This window comes from Pseudonaja textilis, chromosome 2 (genome assembly GCF_049901715.1).
Source record: "Pseudonaja textilis isolate UNSWEBS1 chromosome 2, rPseTex1.2, whole genome shotgun sequence".
NCBI lineage: Eukaryota > Metazoa > Chordata > Lepidosauria > Squamata > Elapidae > Pseudonaja > Pseudonaja textilis.
The window spans coordinates 196,919,202-196,942,436 of record NC_141991.1 but is presented as its reverse complement, the minus strand read 5'-3'; the positions used below and the strand labels follow the sequence as shown (position 1 = coordinate 196,942,436).

Sequence of the window (23,235 nt, the reverse complement as noted above, 5' to 3'; positions counted from 1 at the left end):
AGGTCTATAAAGCAAAGTAAAACCGAAGTAAGAAGATCATAAGCACAGTCATGGTTTTCCTTATCGACTGCTTATTTTAACAACCAGGTTCCCAATCTCAACTGTGGTTGCTAAATGAGGACTACTTCTAGTGTGCAGCTCTTGTAATGTACAAAAATGAATGTGGTGAAGATTTTAGTAACACTTATAAAGATTGAACTTTATGGAAGATTAAGATTATTTTTCAGTAAACATGCATAGTGCTGCATTATCAATAAGTTGCAAAATACTGGTTGTATTATCATTGGTACAGTGTTTTATATTTTCCCATTGAATAAATAATCTGTAAATTGTTATAAAATAGCAGTAACCATGTTAATAAATAATACAAATCATATTTCATAAGGTACATTTTCCTACTTTCAAAATGATACTGATCATCAGATACGGTAAATCAGTTGATATTCTGTAGTTGATAAAATATGTGAAATTAATAGTCTTAATAAATAAATATTAAATTACTTAGAAGGTTACCTGAATTGTCCTTAGTGGCAAAGTCAGTGTCTTTCTCTATTGCATTCCTGTTTAAGTTTAGGATACAGGGTTCTGGTTTGATAATTACATTTTCCAACTCTGTTTTTTGTATTCAATCCGGACAGACAGAATAATTAGGAGCATTTTTGTATAAACCCGTCAAATAAAAGTTACAATGTGATATAAATCTCTGCGTTAACAAGTTTTAGCTTCCTTCTGCTTTGAATTTTGTGCCATACTTTGAGCTTTGTTATTTATCATTTGCTTTTTTTCTCCTTAATTTAATGCACTGCATCTCATAACTTGCATCTCACAAGAAGTCATGTTTTATATAGCTGTGCTCATGCTTTTTTATATAATGTTTCAGCTCATCCACCATATACCATGTGCTTTAGAGTGAAATTCTACCCGCATGAACCCCTGAAGATTAAGGAAGAGCTTACCAGGTATTTTTGTCCTGTCCATGCATTTAGTGCTTTAGTAAACTTCTGTGCTTTTGCTGGCTTTTAATTTTATACATATTTTCTAGGATTTAAAGAACAGTTTATGAGATTTTTCAAATTAATTGTATGTGTGTCACACATAGACACGTTAGATATTAGAACTACATTAAAATATATACTGGTATTAAGATAATAATATAATTATTAATGCCTATATTAGGCACATTCTCATTTAAAAGAGTCTGTATCTGTTTCCCAGTTTGCTCCATCAAGTAAGATATAAACAAAGCTGTTACTGTCTTTATTTTTAGATGGAATATGCATATTACATGATAATTGGTGAAAAAACTAAATGGAATGAAATTTGATTGCTGCTGTATTAACAAAAAGTAATAGAACTATAAAATTGCTGACATATGTAGAACTGTGCAAAATATTAGAAAGAGGGGCTTTGCAAAGTTTATGGGTGTGAAAGAAGTAGTCTTCCTTAAAGTATTAAAGCAGCTACATCCTTTGAAAGGCCTGTGCAGCTGGTTCAAAGGCTGTTCCTAGCTTTCTGTTCAAATGTGTGAATGTACAATCATTTCATCTTGGAAGTCTTGGAAGAAGTGTTACCTAATAAAGGAGAATATTTGTAGCTCAGGGTTGACATGAGGGCCCTTGGTCCTCTCTGAGCTTGCTTGCTTGCTTGTTTTCTTGCAAGAGTTTCACTACCCAAACTAGGTAACACGAGCACTGATGTTTGAGTAATGAAACATCCATAAGAAAACAAGCAAGCTTGAAATGTTATCTTTTTATATACCTGATAGGCAACTGTTTTAGCACTTTGAGAAGGGACAATTTGACTAGGCTGACAATTCCACTGAAAAGGCTGTGTTTCTGGAGGCAAAGCTCATGGCAGGAAATCTAGTTTCAAAATGCCTTGAATTAATGCTTAACATTCTAACGAGCAGTAGAGGTTCTATCATCTCATTTCATACACCTGCATAATGAGATAGTTTGCTATTTTAGACAAGTGATCTCATGAACTATTCACACATTAAAAAGTCCTGAACTTTCCTAATTTTGTACAAGAGCAACATTAGAACTACGTGAACAAATAATTAAACCAGCAAAGTATCTGCTATGAACAGAAGCAGATGGGGAAAATGGCTTTTGGATCAGGAAAGATTAACAATAGGTTCTAAAGAAATGCATTGCTCTAAGAAATACTGATCTGCATTAAAGAAATGAAACATGAACTCTTCATAGTTTTGGGAAATAAAAAATAAAAAGGATATGTCATGAAACAATGCAATCATAGCTACTATCTCATCCCCATGGAACCTATTTTACATAGGTTCCATATATAATTCTATGACAAATTATTTCAGAGCAGTTTGGAAGTAGGACAATATAAGATCCCAAAGGAGATATACATAATTTGCATCATCAATCGTTCTATATGCTAAGAAAATTTTAATTAATTAATTTATTTTTTCGTACATTTGAACAACAATTTGAACTACAGTTTATTTGCTATAGGAAACAAAACATTTTAAATCCTAATCAAATTAAATTTACTGGTTTTAGATGGTGTCCTAGAGATATCATATCTGCCAAATTTCAGGGAGATGGACAGAATATTTGTGATTAAAAGGCAATTTCTCTGTTTAGGAAGGTACAACTTTGTCAGCTTTTCACAAGACTTAAAAACGTTTAAAAAGACTGATCTTTTTAAATAGTGCTTTTTAGATCATTTTTAGATCAATCTTGTGGGGTTAAATTAGTATGACAGCTTTGATCTGTACTCTAATCCCAAAGAGATATAAACTGGAATTCTGACATGATTTTTTTCAGAGATTCTAGAAATTACTCTGAAAAGTTTTTAAATTAATGTTGAATGGGTACCAGAAATGATGATACATTTGCTATAAATAAAAGGCCCTATGAGATCAATAAAAACTGCTTTATCAACATTGTCCTGACTCTTCCCTCTGGGTACAATAGAAACAGCAAAATTTAAAAACCTCATTTGGGGAAAAAAAAACCCATGCGTATTACATTTTGTGAAAAGTCAAGTCCTCTTCATCTATAAATTTTGCTTTCCAAACTGAGGATGGAAGTGGGGATTATGAGTTGGTTATTGTGTCAGAATATCAAGCAGGCATTAGATATGAAACTTTGACATCCCCAAAGACAATCTCTGTCCAAAGCATGTTACTTTATTTAGACAGCACATTGTGAATAAATAATTTGTGCTTTTCTCTGACAGTGCTAAGGAAGTATTTCTAAAGATTTTGTAAAGAAAATGCAAACGTTTACTCACTTTAAATTCCATTTTCATTTAGAATCAGTAGGAAAAAGTAAAGTCTTTCTGATTTCAGTTATTATTTTGGGGGGATTTAGTGTTTGTAGCAATAACTCTTTATTGACCATTTTTATTTTATTTTGTTTCTAAAATGTGCTAGGTTGAGGTGAAAGTTGACAAAACCAATCTGAAACACTGCTGACAAATAAGCCACATAAATTTCCTAGTACATGTATTTTATTTCCACACAAAGCTAGAATAATTCAGGGAATTTGGTGTTCATATACTGTATTTGTATTTAGGTTTAAGCATATATATGAGGAATTACTTTCTTCTACCATAGTAATCTTAATGGATTTGCTTGAAAACTAATTTAGAGTGAAGAGACTGAAAAATATCCTCCAAAGTCACCCAGTTTTGTGCTATCTATGCATAATATGCCGTAGTTAGGTTTGTTATTTCTTATAATAGTATTTTGATTTTAATATTTTTGCTCTGAATTATTTTTAGATCTTATTATACTTATTGTTTATCAGATGATAGACAGACAGACAGACAGACAGACATATTAAAATACTTCTATTATTAGATATTTTGATTGAATCAGGACTTAGGCTGTAATAAAATTTATTGATTGATTATGCATGAAGAGAAAAATGTATATTTAATGGGTTAAGTAATTATTAATCTAACTCAAGTATTTTTTTCTTCTATGAAAATTAAAATTTGGTCTGCATTTTTAAAATTAGTATTTTTAAAGGGTTTCAGAATGTACACAAAACTGAGGGAATCCTGAAAAACTGAGCACATACACCATCAAAGTGTTAAGCTTGGTGAATCCTTCTGATCTGGATGATCATTCTCTTTTTTTTGTGAGAAAATTCAAGTATGACTAATTATAAAGTTAATTTATCTAGCCCTATACCATTTATAGGTTGTTTTTGACTTACAACCACAATTGTGACTGGGATTGCAGTCGTAACTCAGTGCTGTCTTAAAGCAAGGAACTGTACCGACTTACAACAGCAAATCCCGACGTTCCCCATTGCAGTTGTCATCTGAGAATCATGGGTCATTAAGTGAGTAACCATCCCAATTCAAGCCAGATTTGGTTCCTCCCCAAGTCTCATTAAAGTAAGGGACTGTCTCCAATTCCCCCACTTGCCTATCTGCCCCCATCTATAACATTTTGGCCGCCCTGCACCCTCTCTTGAGCAGCTCTGGGGCTATTTGCCACTGTTTGGGAAACCTCAGCTACCTCAGTCCACTCCAACAAGCGCCAACAATCATTCGCTCAACTACCTTCTCTCCCCAGAACCACGTGGCTCCCCATGCTTAGCAAATATCAACAAGCATTCACTTGTTCCCCAGGCCAGCCCAATTCACCAGCAAGCACTACTGAGTATTTGTTTGCCCAGCTGCCTTGTCTCCTAATTCCTTGCACAGACTTTCCACCTTTTGCGGTTTTCTTTTCTGACCCAGCTTCTCGGGAGAATGTTTCTGACAATACACATGGCTCTCTGAGCCTTTGTAAAGCTGTGCTGTCTTCATAACACTGTACTATCTTTCCAAAGGTGTTCCAAAGATAGCAGATTCAATAAAGGGAAGTTCACCATGTCTCTAATTCACTGTTTCCACAGCTGAACTGCTCTGTTATTAGGAAGTGGGCATACAGTAACTTGACTAGTTAAACACTAGCAACTCAAAGCAACCAGAAATATGTGAACAGATAATTCTAATGGACAGAATACAGATAGAACTGGTTTAGTGACTGGTTGCTTAACAAACTTTTGTTTCCCTTTTGAGAAGGATGATTTATGGCTTGTAAAGCACTCCTGACCATTGCAAAACTCCCATGAATATGTGATCGCAGTCTGAGTGTTTGACAACCTATTAGTGCTTCCAGGCAGTTAAAATGCTGCACAGTCATGTGATTGCCATTTGTAATTTATGTTGCTTTGCCCAGAAAGTTAGTGGGAGAATCAGCAAAGAAAATTACAAGCTGCTTTCACTTGCTGTAAGGACTCCCTCATAGAGAGAAAAGACATGGAGAATCAGGGAGAAAAGGGTTTATTTATTTATCTGTTGTTGTTGTTGTTAGTCATGAAGTTATATCCGACCCATGGACGACATTCCTCCAGGACTTCCTGTCCATTTAAGCTCACACCAACTGCTTCAGTGACTCCATCCAGCTACCTCATTCTCTGCCATCCCCTTCTTTTGCTCTCAGTCGTTCCGAGCATTAGGCTCTTCTCCAGTGAGCCTGTATTTATCTGTACACTGCCTTTATTATTTTTACAAGTAAGGTAACAAACATATCCAACATATGTTCCTCCTCATATTTCCCCCACAAAAACAATCCTGGAAGGTGAATTGGGCTAAGAGAGCATGACTGACCCAAGGCCACTCAGCTGGCTTTCATGGCTAAGATGGGACCAGAATTTACAGTCTCCTGCTTTTTAGCCCAGTGCCTTAACCACTGGACCAAACTTTGCATGCTAAAATACTTGTCCCCTGCCTCTCTGTGCCTTATCTCCTCACCTCTCCGTGTTTTGAGGCTCTGCAGGCACAGAGAGGCAGGGAGAGAAGGATTTTAGCTCTGCGCCTTTGCTTAACTATCTATAAGATTGCTTAATGACTGTAACTGGGAATGCTGGGATCATGGGTTATTGAATGAAGCAGTGACCTGGTGTCTAGCTTAATTCCTGCTTTGTTCAATGACTGAGATTATATTTCCAGTTGTGGTTGTTAAGCAAGCTATGATTAATCTTTTTCCTTGTCACTATTACATAAATGATCTTGTCTGCAACTACTTTTTCTGACTGCCAGAGGCAAAACATCCTTTCTCTTCTGATTCCAAATAGTAGCCTAAGGGAAGAAAGGATGAGCAGTCTTTTTCTCACTATTCCTCTATTCAAAATATCAGCCTTCTATAACTGCTTCTGCTTTAAGGACATTTTGAGCAACCATATGACTATTTCTTCATGCAAATTTCTTAGTATTTTGAATTACACAATACAGGTCTAATCTATTTAAAATAGAAAACATAATTTGAATGGGTAGACAGAGGTAGAAGGTATACATTTCTTAGTGTTTTCTCATAATGACAATACCATACCGTATATGGTTGTTGTCTTTTTAAAATTGGAATAGATATGTTATAAGCCAGGCATAGTAACTTGATGTAATGCTTCTAATACTATTTTCTTTCTTTATTGGAAATATAGTATGGTAAGTAGAGAAGTGATCCTTCCTTTCTTCCTTCTTTCCTCCCTTCCCTTCCCTTCCCTTCCCTTCCCTCCTCTCCCCTCCCCTCCCCCTCCCTCCCTCCTCTTTCTTTCTTTCTTTCTTTCTTTCTTTCTTTCTTTCTTTCTTTCTTTCTTTCTTTCTTTCTTTCTTTCTTTCTTTCTTTCTCATTTTCTTTTCTCCATTACTTTACAGTTATAGTTTAGACTTTCCTAATAAAGTGCCTTCTAGATGTGTTGCTGTTCTCATTGTGGCGTTTTCATCCAATATATGATAATGAGTAAACTACAATTATTGAGAGAGGAGGGGAGAAAATAAAAATAGAAATCTTTTTCCTTACAAAATGCAGGTACCTTTTATACCTCCAAATCAAAAGAGATATTTTCCATGGCCGTTTGCTGTGTGGGTTTTCTGATGCTGCTTACCTGGGAGGATGCATTATTCAAGGTAAGTGAAAAGACTGTACTCTGGTACTTTTACTTCAGGGCATTGTAACAGCACAATTTTAAAATTAATAGAGTTGTATCCAAGATAAATGAATTACACTTTGGATCCTATCTACTTATAAGTAGGTATGTAAGTTAGACAGTAGGCCAGAAGTCTCCAAACTTGGCAACTTTAAGACTTGTCGACTTCAACTCCCAGAGTTGCCATGTCTTTTGCAAGATCTGTGTGGTAGTTTCAAAAACTAGATATTTGGTGGGTATGTACACTTTGAGAAGAAAGAGAAGCAAAGTGGTTATGCACAGGGAAACAATTAAGAAAATCCTTTGAGGAAGCTACTACTTTCATTTTTCATCTAAGCCCTTGCATGTTGTGGAACACCTCATCTCAATGTATTGCAGAGCCATGATAAGAGGTAAGTTTTGTGATGATTATTTTTTCTGTATGTTTATTGATCAGATATTTTATTTAGTTAGTATTGGATGTGATTGGATTTTTTCTTGTTGAGAAATGCAACTTTGCTCCAATTTTTCAGTTTCTTTAAGCAAGTTAAAGAACTACAGTTTTATCATTGTGTGTTTTAAATTAGGAAACCACCTAATGAGATTTAATAATACATAAATTGAATAAAGGGTCTTAAATAAAATAATCTTCTTGTTAACATCTGAATGAATATGGTTCCTTGTTTTCCTTGCTATGCTTTACTATAAAATTTGACTAATTAATATGTTTGCTTTATTTTTAAAATGTAAATGTCCTGCAGCAGTTAACACAGCTTGAGACAATAGGGGCAAATAACAATGCCAAACCAGTTAACAGAAAAATCCCACAGAATTATAAACTTATTGCAACAGAATAGATTGAAAAGGGTGTTTGCCTGGTACTGAATATAGTTGAAAACCCGAGGAAAGTATTTTAAAGATAAGGGCCTACAATCATGGATCCTTTTCCTTAAAGGCCACTAGCATAGCTAAAATAGGGGAACCTGGAGAAAGATTACAAAATTGACTTTCCTATATAAATATCTTTCAATTGGGGGAAAAATGATATTTCAGAAATCCATATTCGAAAGATTAATATAAAGATAAAGTATCAGAGCTTTGGGATTATGCAGTGAAACCCATTTATATGTGAACTGTAAATAGTGCATTTCCAGTGTTAAACCTTGTTTAGTAAGAATGTATTTGGTTTTTCCTATCTGTTTTACTTTTTCCAAAACAGCTGAATTAGGTGATTATGATTCTGACGAACATGTGGATAATTATGTCAGTGAATTTAAGATCTTCCCTAAACAATCTCAAAAGCTGGAAAGAAAAATTGGTGAAATACATAAAAATGAATTCAGGTAATTAGATTGCCTTTTACAGACATTATTTAGTTATTTTTAGTAAATCTGTTATTTTCCCTTGGACTTTCGACTTACAGTATAGGTGCAATATAATTAACACAGTCAAGAGGTTAATAGGAGAAAGTGTAGCATGATATTTTAAAAAGTAGATCTCTAAAATTACTGAATGACTGCTACATTATAGACATGATACAATACAAAGGTAACTCATTTGTTTCAATAGAGTTGGGATTCTGTGGCTTTCCAGATGTTGAATTATAACTTCAGGTTCCCTCACTTCACCTTGGTGATGATAAATGGGATTGCTGGCAACTGTAATTCAGGCACTGCTAATTCTGTATCCCTATCTATGTGCTGGGGATGACTATTCTGATACTGCTAATGCTTTTGCATATAGATTTTTTTCTTTTTGAATTTGATCTACAATAGAGAAACATTTCTCCTCTGTAGTAAAAAGTGCTATGTATCAAACAGTGGGGCAGTCTCAGTTGCTGTCATGAGGCAAATCCCACCTGGTTGCAGTGTCCCAAGGTCAGGTGATCACCATTGATAACTCCATATTCCATTGACTTTGCCGGAAGCTGACAATGAAGGTCCCCGTGACAATTAGGTGACTGTTGCAATGTTGTAATAATGAGCTGTTTGCCAAGCACCTGAATTGCAGTCACATGACTATAGGGGTGCGAGACAGCTACAACTATGAGGACCTGTCATAAGACCCCCTTGTTCAGCTTCAAACAGTTGTTGAATGATTGATCATTCAGCGAAGACTACCTGTTTATAAAACTGAATATTAAAAGCATGCACTAATAAGGATTTAAATTCAGTTTTCAGAATCAGAATGGATTGTTTGATTATTAATAAATTATATTTCCATGTTTGAAAGTGTATGAAGGTATTTGTATTTTAAGATGACAGTGGAAAATCTGAAAAGTATCTTTGCTTTTACGTTGGTCAGATTTTTATTTTATGCTATTCATTAGATGATTAATTCTATCTCTAAAAAATAGGAACGTTTTCTGTAGTGCTTTTATTTCTATAAGAGGAAGTTTCCAATTTGTCACTAGCAAAAATGATTAGAAAATTGTCCTTCAGTCTGATAAAATATTGCTAATTTACAATTTTATAATTAGACCTTTTTATATATAACTGCTTCAAGATGCAATGATTTTTATTGTTGAAACACCATTTGCTGCTATTGAAAAAAAGATTTAGGTAAAAAGTTTATTCTGTCACAAAGAGATATGTAATATAAATAATGTCTTTCAGATAAACAATCTAAATTTTCCACTTTTGGTTCAATTTTTGCTTCCAATTCTTCTACTTTGATCCTTTTTCTTCTACATTTGTTTTTATTATTTATCTAGGATTAGTATTTCATTTGTTACAATCATAGTTAATATAAGATGCCAAACATCATAGTGCACATACATTGATTTTATTTCATCTATATTTTAATGATATTTTCTAATATCTTGCTTAATTCTTCAGTCTGGTTAGTCTGTGGCTGAACTAAAGCTGTCAGACTGAACTATAAACATGGGGACATCCACTAGAGAGCAAAAACACAGAAAACTCTCTTTGTTGCCATCTATCAATCATGGAAATTTTTTTGCAGTCCAGATGCAGTGATACCTAAATATGCTTGGGATTAAAGCATGTTGGTGGATACAAAAAGTTGCTAGCATAAGTTGTTACAATATTTACTTTACTGTACTTTACACTACAGTAAGTAAATTGGTTTCTTACCCTCTGTAAACAGAAGAAAAATATCTTGCTCTGTCAAACTTATTCATAAAAATAAACAGCAGCCATAATCTGTATAGATGTTACCATCTCTGGACTTTAAAAACTGTTCGAAGAAGCCAGTTCCATTTTTTTCAATCAGAAGTCCACTGTGTATCTAAGTTACAGAGAGGGTACAGAAAATGCTCTATTGGCACAAATTTCATGACTTCTGTGGAAGAATTCAACAGGATTTAGGCTCTCAGGACAGAATCAATTCAAACACATGTAGCTGATTTCCTTAAATCAGTGGGTTAATAAAAGCTTCTTGGAAGATATAGCTGGGGGAGGAAAGTATTATTTGAGAGGAAACTGCCTTCCCACTCTGAGGCAGATTCACCTTGGAAGCAAGATGGGAAATATTACCCTATACTGCAAAGAGATAGTTGGATGTGTATGAGGGAAGATGGACTAAAAATAAGTGCCTGTTTGAAGTAAGATCCTTGGCCATCAGAAGACAATGCAATAGTTCAGCGGTCACCAACCGTGAGAAAATTTTGGTGGGCCTCAGAGAAATCTCATCCCCAGAGCACCCCCTCAAAGCAATTAATCCAGGCTGCGCAGAAACACAAGGCTGCCACACCCACATGGCTCGCGGGAACCCTCCCCGCCTACTCACTCCTTACCCGGCAAATTTGTCTGCTAAGTTGCTATTTTTCCTTTTTCCGACCATCATCTGTTCTGCTGTGCTGTGAGATTTAGATTAGCTAGGAAGCAGGAAACGGTTGGATTTCTTGCTTTCTAGCTAAGCACAGCTGAACCTCCCTTAGGACTGAAGGTTTGCTTGCAAGCAAATTTAGTGCAGACTCACGGCAAGCAAATTAGAGAGACTGAGCTAGCCGATGGCAGATAGATAGATCACTGAATGATTCTGTGAGCAACTCAATCTGCCTGCTTTGCCTGATTTTGGGTAAAAGTTGTTCTTTTTTTAAATAAAAAATTCAATATTTACATGCATAGTGTGTTGTGAACTAATTTTTTGAGTTTGCTTGCTAGCAAATCTTATGACTGAGCTAGCCGATGGCAGATAGATAGATTTCTGAATGAATCTGTGATTCTGTAAGCAACTCAATCTGCCTGCCTGCTTTGCCTGATTTTAGGTAAAAGTTGCTCTTTTTTATAAAAAATTCAATATTTGTATAAATATTTATAATATTTACATACAAGCCATGCCCACCAAGCCACGCCCACAAATTAAGCCATACCCACAGAACCAGTTAGTGGTCCTTGGGATCTAAAATTATGAGTTTGGTAGTTCCTGAGGTTCGAAAGGTTGGCGACCCCTGCTATAGTTAACGGAATAAGTGAAATTACCAAAGACTAGTAAATGTTGCATGTAACTGAGGCTCCCAAAACTGAATAAATCCTCTCTTAATTGGATCCATCAGAATGCCTTTCAACAACATAGTGTACAGTATGTTTTGCATTCAGGAAATCAAAGGCAATGCCACACTGTGCTTTATTAATCTGTGTCTATTCCAAGATTATTGAAAAATGTGCAGATGAAATAAACATATAGGGACCACTGGTGACTGGCAATAGGAGAGATTGGTCCTGAGCAAAAGATATTAATTATGATATCAGTACTCTTTTCACAATTTGTGTGATATTTCTGAGTGCGTAATGTTGCCAGAATGTATATAAACTTGCACTTGTTGTCCAAAAATTGTCTGTGTTTGCAGGATAACAGAAATAATTAAATGCTGATAGCAACAGAACTTAATTTCTGGTTGCCCCAGCTTTTGAATCCTGAGGACTGGGACTGCCTCATTTGCCAACAAGCCAGATCTTGGATGATTAATGTATCTGCTTGCAAAATGCTCTTTTTTCTTATTTAGACTACACTTGGTTGATCCTTTGGAAAGGAGGTGGAAGCTTTAGTAGAAAGTTGTGTGCCAGGTTTTTCACAATTTATTTTTTATACATTGATAGAAGTTGATAGCAAAGTGATATTTGCTTCTGGTTGCACAAATTTAACACCTGAAATTTTGGATATGTGGGTAAAGGAGAGAACGAAAGAGGGCAATGTCCTCTTTCTGTACTACCCATTCCGTGCCTCAGTTTTATGAATCTTTCATCAATATTCAAGCCAAGCTGGATTATAAAGTTGACATACACTGTGGAATGTTCTGATGAATGGATTGGCCTCATATTTTGCCTGCTATTCCCTCTTCAAGGGCTGTTCAATTGAGTCTCTTTTGTTCTGTGCTATATTCAGAGCTAACACCAGAAAATGAGAAGGACAGTTCCTACACTGAAAAGGTACTATTGGAATTGAGAGATTACATTCTTGACGTTAGCATCCAGGTGTGTCACCAAATTAGTTTACTTGTCCAGGTTGTTTATAGGGTATGTGTGTGAGTACACACACATGCATAGGTAGGTAGGCAGACAGATATGAAGGTGAAGTAGACCATTAAAATACTAACATAGTTTAGTCAAATAAAAAGTAAATGTCTTTTCATAGTCTCCTATTTACTTCAAAAACAGGAAAAAAATAACTTAATCTGAGCAATTCTTTTCAGGGAATTTAGGAAGTAAATGGATGGAAATGAAGATTGACACTTGTCCCTTATTATGTTCCAACTGCTTATGTATATTAAAAGATAGAAAATATTTGAATGATACTGGATAGCCCCTGATTAACTGCACAGCTCACTGGAGTCCTGAAATATGTCAACAGGAGATAGGCTTAATCCAAAGGAATTGGTTTCTGTGGCAGAGTAGCAGCAGAATCTCATGTAAAGTTTCTTATTTCCTATTTAGCCAATATTGTTTATAGTTTATCACAAACTATTTCTCTTTTCATGGTTTCTAGGGGTCAGAGTCCAGCTGTTGCTGAATTTAATTTATTATTAAGAGCACATTCTTTAGAAACCTATGGTGTTGATCCTCATCCTTGCAAGGTAAAAAAATAATAATACAAGATTTTTTTTAAAATGTATTTTTTGTTTTCAGCATTGGGTAAACGTCTCTCCTATGCTTCAGCTTATACGGTTTGTGTAGTTTATTCAGGATAGACAGGCAGACAGACACTTCTAGTGGGGTGGATTGTGCAATTTTTATAACTACAAGAAGCTGGATATATACATTTAATAAAACAATAGAATAAAATATGTAGGAAAATTGATACAGTTTTCATTTATAAGTTTACATTTTTTCAAGCATTTAAATTGCTTTTAAAGGCGAACTCAAAAAGGAGTTTTGCTGTAAAATACGTATTTGGTTCTGTTCAAAAGCCATAGTGAGACATAAAGTTCTGTATCAAAAACTGGCATATCTGATTTCAATGCTGACCTCATTCCAATAATATAGCACAAGTGCTTTTTTATCGGTATCAAATTATTTGATGGTGTTTGAGACTGCAGTTTAAAGGCTCAATATAAATTTTCTAGTGATGTTTCTTTGGAAGATGGTTAAAAATTTGCAAGTGGAAAGATATATCTAATTGCTTTCATGCCAATGAATCCACTGCAAATATCTCTTTGATCATTTAAAAATCTTCCATTATATTTCGCTTTGTAAGTAGAAATGCCTTCATGGAAGAAGGTGTATTCTAAAAGTATATATTTCTGGAATAGATCTAATTAATACTCCTTTTTTCCTTAAAATCCTTAAGGATTCAACTGGGACTACAACATTTTTAGGATTCACAGCTACAGGTTTTGTGGTATTCCAGGGAAATAAAAGGATACATTTGCTAAAATGGTAAGAATCTGTATGGTTTTTTTTGTAGGAAAAACAAGGTTGTAGAATACAGAGAAAATTTTATTTGAGACACTATAGTCCTGTTTGAACATACATTTGACAAGGGAATGGGGTATCTTAAGAGCATGTTTTATTTTTATTTATTTATTTGATTTGTCAATCGCTTACAAGATAATAGGTATAAGTATAAACATAGTTATGAATACATGAAATGGATACATATAAGAAAAATAAAAAGAAACAATAGGACAGGGACGGTAGGCACGTTGGTGCGCTTATGCACCCCTCCTAATGTCTTATTTGATTAATCCTTCGATTTATTCCTAAACAGCTCCAGGTTTGTCTGAGATTAAATCATCCTGGTCAATTATTTAAATTTGCCTATAGCATGTCAGATTCAGCCATCTTGTGACAGAAAACAAAAATTGATTAAGATGAGTGGTCATTTGTGTTGTATGAATAAAGCCAAAAAACCCTCCCGCGAAGTTATCTTATTGCTGGGTCTTAAATATTGGCAATACTAAATATTGAAATATTAAACCTCTTCTGTATCCAATGGTTTGTCATTCAAATGCTTTGGAAATTAGTTGGGTATAAGAAATTTGAAATAGGTGGAGGTTTTTTTTATATAGAAATTTTTCTCCAGATACAAATGTCACCTCTAGGAACAATTGGATATGTTTGGCACAAAATGAATTGTAGGTACATACTGTAGATCCAAACTGAAGTCATATCATTAAGAAATGAATAAATGATTTTTAGCAGCTTCCTCTCAGTGTTTTTTTTTTTGATATATTTACATAGAAGTATCGGCTACAGTTTGTTTTTCTAATTTAAAAAGCTTTCTTTTAATAGGTCTGACGTCTATAAACTAAAGTTTGAAGGGAAGACATTTTATGTGATTGCAGTTCAGAAAGAGGTTAGAAATTTTGTTTCTTACATGCTGAAAGCTTTTAGTTTTAAAATTAAGTATTACTCATAAAATTAAGTACTTCTTATAAAAATCTTGCTCTTACAAAATAATTCTTTGTCTTAACTATTGGAATAGACTAGTTATGGTAGTAAATGAACGAAAACTTTCCTCAAAATAATATAGTCATTTTTTTTTGACAGAAGAGGCTTGGAAAAAATGCATGTGATATAGATATTATAGACAGATAGATGGATGTCTGTATAATAAGAAAGGTTTGTATATATGAATATATATAGTTAGTTAACATTATAATTTATCATGTTAATATATTTTATTTGGTTTACACTGTAAATTGAAAAAAATTGGAAACAAATTTACAGAACTGAAGTCATGCTATAAATATTAATTGTGCAAATTTGTTTGTATTTGTTTGTAAACTTGCATTCCTCAATTATATAATTAATATATAATGAGTATACATGCTGCTTCTATTGCTATCTAGGATGATTAATAGTTTTAACATCTAAAATAAACTTTATACAATGTATGGCTAGGTTATTAGACTAATGTGATTCTCTTCAAGAGCAAACACGTAACTTGCAATTTTCTTCATGGCAAATGATCCTGTGGAATTGGGGGAACTCAGTGAAAGATAGCTCAGTAGTTCATTCATGTCTTTTCAATAGTTAATTGATTATTTATGGCCCATTCAATAAGTAATGGAAGGACCACCTGCTTCCAAAAGAAATCATTCAAAAATCAGAAGTTGGATGTTGAGTGAATATGCTCTTCATTGGGAGAGCAGGAATTCTGCTTTAAATATTGGACTTCAGAAAAGTCTGATCAGTTCTGTCCTTTCTAAAGGCAAATCCACTTTTAACATTTAAGCTGAACCTTGTGTTCCTACTTCATGTTATTTGAAAAAAACACCATAAAACGTATCATTGAAGTTCTTCTTTTTAAAGAAGAGGGAAAAGTAAGGAGTTCAAGATAAGAAATTTTTTTTCCTAGTCATTATTGAACTCATGGCAAAAGTTAGCTTTATAAGGTATGTGAGAGCATGATAAGCATTGATTCAATTGAAGGAGTGTTCCTTTCTCTTCTATTTGAAAAGATAGGAGCCTCAAGGTAACATGAGAAAATGTACTTCAAAAATAAAACAAACTTGAAGTTGCTTTGTCAGCTATTGGGGACTCAACCAAAAATGGTTGCCAGCCCCTGATGAGACAATCAAGTCTGCAGATAAGTTCACTGTTTAATGTGAAGAAGGTATAGCATTAAATGAAAATCTTGCCTTTAGACTAAAATTGTTAAATTAATCAATTTTTATTTTCTTTTGTTTATATTTTCCTTAAAATGCTTAGAAAAAGGCTATGTTGTCATTCCATACTTCTACACCAGCAGCTTGCAAGCATCTCTGGAAATGTGGTGTGGAGAATCAGGCTTTTTACAAGTAAGCAGAACAGTATAAATTCATTTTAGTAATATAATACAAATGTATAGATGAGTGAAGAATATTAAGAGATCCTTTTCATGTTAAATCAGCATGTTATAAAGAGAAAATGGCCTTTGATTTATCTGCAGATTATTTGTTGAAAGTTCTAACAAATATGAAATGAATGTTAAAGAACTGAGTAGTTTTTGAAGTGGGTAATATGAGGAATACTTTTGAATAATCCAAAATATAAGATTAATTATATTATATTGAAAATTATAAACAATATAGTCAGAGAGATAGAGTACATAGGTATGTCTGTCTATTAGTAAACATTTTTTTCTCCTTAAAAATTTAACTACTTTTACTTTGTGTTTCTTCCTCTGAAGGTATGCAAAATCAAGCCAAATCAAAACCATGTCCAGCAGCAAAATATTTTTTAAAGGCAGCAGATTTAGATACAGGTAAATAATACTTTGATTCCAACAGGAAGGAATTATAGAGATTAGATTAGATGATAGACAGACAGACAGACAGATTCAATAAAAACTCAAGTTCCTTAAGATTGCAAGCTTACATACAGTTATCTGTGTGTAAATCTCAATGAAAGCTGTAGGCCTGTGTGTACAAATATAAGATTACATCATTTTAGTCTGTGAAAAGGTCCAGACTGTTTTTTTCAAGTCCTTCCTTTTGATTGTGTTAACATTTTCATAAACTGCTCTGGAAATACAAAAATAAATAAATGTAGAGAGTATACGACCATCCTATTCACAGGGATTTAAAAATAAGCAGCAATGATTATAATGGGAATTTATGCCTGATTAAATGTACCTAGAATTACACATGTGAAATATCTATGAATAGATAAGAACGGATGGTTTTTGGTAGGCAGTACATTAGACAGCTTATTGGTATCAATTTGAGCGGAATTGTTCTTATAAATTGGGACTGAATGAGCCATGGTCCAACGTAAGCCCCAGTTCTATTTGTATATGAACTAAGATTCTCAAAATCACAATGTTAAAAATCAGATAGAAAATCACCAATTTATTTTACTATGATTTTTAAATTTTTTTAAAAAAAAGATGGGATAAAATGGATGTTATGTCTCTCTCGGGCTTAACAATTTTTTCTGCCTTTTAAAACTCTCTGAACAAACTGACACGCACATATAGAAAAATTTCAGCATTAGCTCTCTGGTGATATCACCAAAAGGTTAGCTTAAATAAGTGAATTTATTAGAAGACTGTTGCCATAATTAGAATGCCAACTCTCTAAGGATAAAATTGCAAACATTCCACAATAATATTTTTTGAATATTCAACTCTGTTTCTAAAGACAAAGTCCCAAAAGTGCTTTTTCAAGAGTCAACTGGACTTTATTCTTTTTCTTTGAAGATATTTCTTGGATGAGAAGTGAAACATCTTCAAAGAAAAGCAAGAAAGTGCAGTTGCCTCTTGAAAAAGTACCTTTGGGACAACCATGACCTGGATGACTGAGAATCTCATAGACATCTAAAGGCAAAGCTTTTCTATTACTTGGTATCCTTCCTAATATATGAATTGCTTTAAGTATTTCATTAGTGCACAATAAATAATTTTTTTAATCACACAAAAATTAGTTCTTAACATGTATATTTTGTGACAGTGGAAAAGTTGCAAAAGAAGTTGTTGAAGCAAGTTCAAAGATCCAGAGGGAGCCTCCAGAAGTGCACAGGTACTTTCTGATCTAAACCATTTAAAGAATCTTCTAACATTGACCTATATACAAAATTGAAAAGTTACGCAACATACATTTAATTACTGCTTTTCCAGCAATAGTACATTGCTATTGGCTTTTAATATGTAATAGGAGCTGAAGGATTTATGATCATTAGAGGATATTTTTTAGTGTTTCCTGACTTATTCCCTTCAATAAGGGGCAACCTTTTAACTCAAATCCAATTCATCAGATCAGGAAAATCCAAATGTTTTCAAATCATTTTGGTATACAGGTAGTCCTTGACTTATGACCACAACTGAGCCCAAATTTTCTGTTGCTAAACTAGACAGTTGTTAAGTGAGTTTTGCCCCATTTTACAACATTTCTTGCCACAGTTTTTCAGTGAATCTCTGCAGTTGTTAAATTAGTAACATGGTTGTTAAGTGAATCTGGCTTCTCTATTGACTTTGCTTGTCAATCTGCTTATGATCACATAGCAATAGCATTTAGTGCTTTATAGCACTCTCTGAAAGGTTTAAAATGTCAGCATATTACCCCCAACAATCTGGATCCTCATTTCACCAACCTTGGAAAGATAGAGTCAACCTTGAGCCCATCAGGATCAAACTCCAGACTGTGAACAGAATTAGCCTGAATACTGTATTTTAACACTGCACCACCAATACTCTTTTCCTGGTTCAATGCAACCGTCATTAATATGAACCAATTGCCAAGTATCCAAATTTTGACTATGTGACCATAGGGATGCAACAATTCTAAGTGTGAAAAATGGTCACAGGTAACCTTTTTCAGTGCTGTTAGAACATCAGTCACTAAATGAATGGTTGTAAGTCGAGGATTATCTGTAATAATTGCATAATTTTATTTCACTGATTCAGGTATCACTAGGCATTGGCTACAAGAAACAAAAGTAAATAACCTCAAACTGTTCTGCAATATGTTTTGTCCAAACAAATATTCTGAAGAAGATAGCAAGAAGATTCTTTTTTTATATGCCACATAAGTATCTCCATATATGTACATATATATCTACAGCCTAATTTATTATATAGTCAGTAGGGTAATTTATCCCCTTTCTTCACAGAACCAACATTACTCAAAGCCGTAGCTCTTATTCTTTAAGCAAACAATTCATAATAAATATGGAACCTTTGCAACCTCTCCATCCATCACCAGATGACCAGGAAGAGGTTATTTCTGATGAAGGCAAGTCTAAGCTAAGAGGCTCCTCCTGTTTTTATTTTTTATAAAGCACATCAATAAAGTTCAATAGCAATTAATTGTTCAAAACGATTGCGTTTATATGTTTGAAAAGTTATTTTCATTCACGTAACTAAGAAAATTGCTGGACAATTGTTGATATGTTGCCTGTGAAAATGCATTTGGGGCAGTTTTAAATTATTGCAAAATATTATTTAATTATAGAATACTAGATGTTTAATAAAAAGAGTGGAAACTGATTCATCTTGATCATAAATTAGATTTTCCATTTAATAGAAGGGGGTTCATTCTGAGACGGCAAATTTTCACAACTTCTCATTGCCTGGTAGCTATTGAACTAAACTCTGTATCATGTAAGTCATCTTAGGATAGATTATTATTGTTCATTATTATTGTTTTTTCCTTAAAACATTTTAGGAAATAATGCCACGGGATGGGACGATGTCCCAACATATTCTACCATTTCTAAGTAGAAAATATACAAATACACCTCCATCTCAAGTAGTCAAGGACACTTTTAGATACCGTGTTTCTCCAACAATATGGCCTCCTCCAAATTAAGCCCCTCCCCCCCAAATTAAGGCCTATATTAAACATGCGAAATGGGGGGAAATGGCAGGGTTGCTGGCCGTTAGGAAGTACTTTGGTTGCATACCCGGAGGTGCTGCCTGCGTTGACCTCGGCGTTGGTGGGGCACTTCATCGGGGGAGACCTTCTGCCATTGTTGCTTTCCCTTCTCCCCATGCTGCCGCGGCATTTAAAGCAACACCATGGCGTTTGGCGCAGCCACGTGCAGCCAGCCAGGGCTCCTCCCTGCAATCGGAGCCCGGTGGAGACACTCTGTTTCAGGCGCTCCTGTTGCCGCCTTCCCTTCGCCTCCCCACCAGACCCTCCACTCATCCCGCCAGGGTTTGCCAGAGTCCGATGGGGAGGCACTCGCTGCTTTGGTGAAAGCTCCACCGCTGGGCAGGAGGGCCCACCTATTAGCTGCGCTGGGCATCCCAGGCGAAGCTCTTCATGCTCTACCCGGCGCCAAGCAGGGATGGGGCCTGGGCGCTTCTCCCAGGGTGGGCCAATCCTGCGCTGTGGCCCCGGGAGATTCGCCTCCCCATATGGGCTTGGGCTGCCCTCTCAGGCAGGGGAGTCTTTGTCATACCGATAGTAGGGCGTCATTTTTAAAAGAATTGGCTTTGCCTTCGAAGGCGAAGGGAAGGCGGCAACAGGAGCGCCTGAAGCCGAGTTTCTCCACCGGGCTCCAGTTGCAGGGAGGAGCCCTGGCTGGTCGTGCATGGCTGCGCCAAATGCTGCAGCGTTGCTCTAAACATCGTGGCAGCATGGGGAGAAGGGAAAGCAACAGTGGTGGAAGGTTTCCCGATAAGAAGTGCCCCACCAACGCTGAGATCAACATCCAAGCTGTCGCCGCCTGCCTGCCCAAGGATGCAAGGGGGGGGAATTAAGTCACCCCCCCAAAAGAGGGCCTAACCATTTTGGGGGGGTAAAAAAAAAATAAGGCCCGACCTTATTTTGTGAGAAACATGGTAGAAGTTCACGTAACTGAGTTCTGTCACTCAACATTGCACCTGGGAAGGTCTCCTTAGCTACATGTTCTTAATTCTTCATTGGTTTTCTTTGGCAGTGTGACTGAGAAGCTCTTAATGTAGCATCTTTTCTGTAATGGCTGCTGCTATTTTTATACCCTGTCAGGGGAAGATCCTGCTATCAGTCCCCATCTGGTGCAGCATGATCCTATCCCTGTACTCCTTCCTGGAAGCCTTACAACTTGGAAATCTGGCTCTTTCTCCATTCCGCGTGATACTCCCTCCCGTATTCGTGCCCCTAGATCTCTTGGTGAGTGTTGATATGTGTGTCTGTACATGTGGTATGGTGTGGCTGTCAATATTTCCTATTCAGGAACTCAGTGGCTACCAACTTCTACTAACTTCTCAAAGAACAATACAGCTAAGTTCTGTTGCAAGATGTATAGCTTCCAGTTGGTCAACTGTAATTGACAATACTGAATTAATTATACACCTACATATTCAAATAATTCTACCTGTTCCCTGCATTTTCCTTTTGTCAATCCAAGACCAGCTTTTCCTTTATTACTCTCCCACTTTAAAAGTATCCTTATATTGTTAGCATTCTGACAATATAAGTAGAAAGAGCATTGTCCCCAACATGACAATGAGTTACCACAAACTCTCTGTGGTAACAGCTAAATGCATGTAAGTGCATGTACTATTTTAGTATATTAGTGGAAAAAGGAATATGGTTGACAAAAAATGAAGATTGTGTGAATATAAACCTTCTCATATGAAGATGATTAAGAAAGTGTTTTCTTTTTCATGCAGGTCTTTTATTTATGTCTGGTTACTGTATCACACCTCACTTTTAATCATTTCTTAATCTGGTACAGATCACTAATGCTACATTTAGATTTTTTACCCATTAAAGTTGTTTTATTATATAAAATTAGTTCTTTCTTTTATTCCTAATCTTAATGCTAATTCTATGCTTGCTTCTAATTTCATACTAAAATTCTCCCTACCTATCTTTTTCCCATTAGTTTCCCCATTAGTACAAGTTTACAACCATTTCTATCTTCCTTAATCTTGGAATTTCTGTCTCCATGTGTATATGTTTGTAGCGCTGTTTTCCTCTCAACTTTTTCCTAGCTTTTTGAGCATTTTCTTGTTCCCCAGGTCTTCATCTCTTGTTGCCAGCTAAGCTATTTGCATATGAAAACCTTTTTCATTCCTTTGTAGTCTAATAAATGGGGCTTTTTTTCTCCCTCCACCCCCATTCACAGGGCACCTTCCTAGGCTGGTTTGTGGTCTGTGGCTGGGTTGTCGTTTGTTTGGGTGGCTTCTTTTGCAGACCCTGGTCACGCTCTCCTCCCGTTGCTCCTTGCTTTTGTGTGGGACGCTCTTTGCTCACTTCTCTCCTGTCTTTTGGCTTGGCTTCTTTTTCACCAATCCACACACGTACTTGATTTCTGGTCCATTTTATGGGCTATGCCCTTCAATTAAAAAGAAAGTGGGGCTGTCTTAACCTTCTTTCCCAGGCATCGCCATAGCTTAGGATCTCAGGAGGGAGAGTAATGCTTGCTCATTCAAGGTGGTGAGTTCGCTCTTTCACATGACCCCATTCTTCATATGCCTATTTTGCCTTAAATCAGCCATCCTCTTCCTTCCCCCTCCCCCCGCAAAAATACTGCCCTGTGTAGAGAACCGCAAAAATGACCTCGGAAAAGGAATGCAGGATTTAGCAAAAAATAAGTTCAGGAAAGAGAGAAGACATTACAGTGCCTCCACCCTGATACTCTTTGTATAATGTGGAGGAAAGTGAAAGCACTTTCAAGATTATGTTACCATAATCTATATCAGTAGAACAGATTTACAATATTTCTTGTGGAGTCTGTTTCCAGATCTAGCTTACATCTGACAACCTTCAGAAGGCCACACATTTCAGCCCTGGTGAAGACATAACAGGTAGTCTTCGAGTTACGATCACAATTGAGCCCAAAATTTATGTTGTTAAGTGAAACATTTGTTAAGTGAGTTTGCCCCATTTTTCAACTTTTCTTGCCACCGTTGTTAAGTGAATCATTGCATATGCTAAGTTAGTAACACAATTGTTAAGTGAATCTGGATTCCCCATTGGCTTTGCTTGTCAGAAGGTCGCAAAAGTGGATCATGTGTCCCCAGGACACTGTAACCATCATAAATGCCAACTAGTTGCTAAGCATCTGAATTTTGATCATGTGACCATGGGGATGCTGCAACGGTCATAAGTGTGAAAAATGGTCCTAAGTCACTTTTTTCAGTGCCATTGACTTTGAATGGTCACTAAATAAACTGTTGTAAGTCGAGGATTACTTGTATATTACTGCCATGTTTTTGTAACCTGTGGAAATATGAAACATAAAATCATTGCATCAGACTAGAGGAATATACACCGTGCTTATCCAAATCATCAAACATTTTATTAAGGCTTCCTTCTTTCTTGGCTTTGGATGGATTATTGGCTTTGTGAAATGAAACGGTATTGGTAATACTCTGTGGGAATTGGGAATAGTCTGTGTATTTGATGTTGTCTTCTGCAGTTGTATTTATTTCTGCAGTCTGAGTATTAAATTGTGTATTAATTGCCAATACCTTTTCT

The 23,235-nt window shown here is 35.6% G+C and overlaps 1 protein-coding gene across 3 annotated transcripts in view; it reads left to right on the top strand.

Annotated features, from left to right (window-relative positions):
* FRMD3 (FERM domain containing 3) overlaps positions 1 to 23,235 on the top strand; it is a 75,063-nt gene that overhangs the window by 40,657 nt on the left and 11,171 nt on the right. For all 3 annotated transcript variants that reach the window (XM_026703846.2, XM_087926762.1, XM_087926763.1), the window contains 11 exons: positions 881 to 959; positions 6,842 to 6,939; positions 8,158 to 8,281; positions 12,888 to 12,975; positions 13,689 to 13,777; positions 14,633 to 14,696; positions 16,055 to 16,143; positions 16,515 to 16,589; positions 17,776 to 17,844; positions 18,935 to 19,056; positions 20,776 to 20,919. In XM_026703846.2, coding sequence (XP_026559631.2) covers positions 881 to 959; positions 6,842 to 6,939; positions 8,158 to 8,281; positions 12,888 to 12,975; positions 13,689 to 13,777; positions 14,633 to 14,696; positions 16,055 to 16,143; positions 16,515 to 16,589; positions 17,776 to 17,844; positions 18,935 to 19,056; positions 20,776 to 20,919 — 1,041 coding nt within the window. The remainder of the gene's footprint in view (positions 1 to 880; positions 960 to 6,841; positions 6,940 to 8,157; positions 8,282 to 12,887; positions 12,976 to 13,688; positions 13,778 to 14,632; positions 14,697 to 16,054; positions 16,144 to 16,514; positions 16,590 to 17,775; positions 17,845 to 18,934; positions 19,057 to 20,775; positions 20,920 to 23,235) is intronic.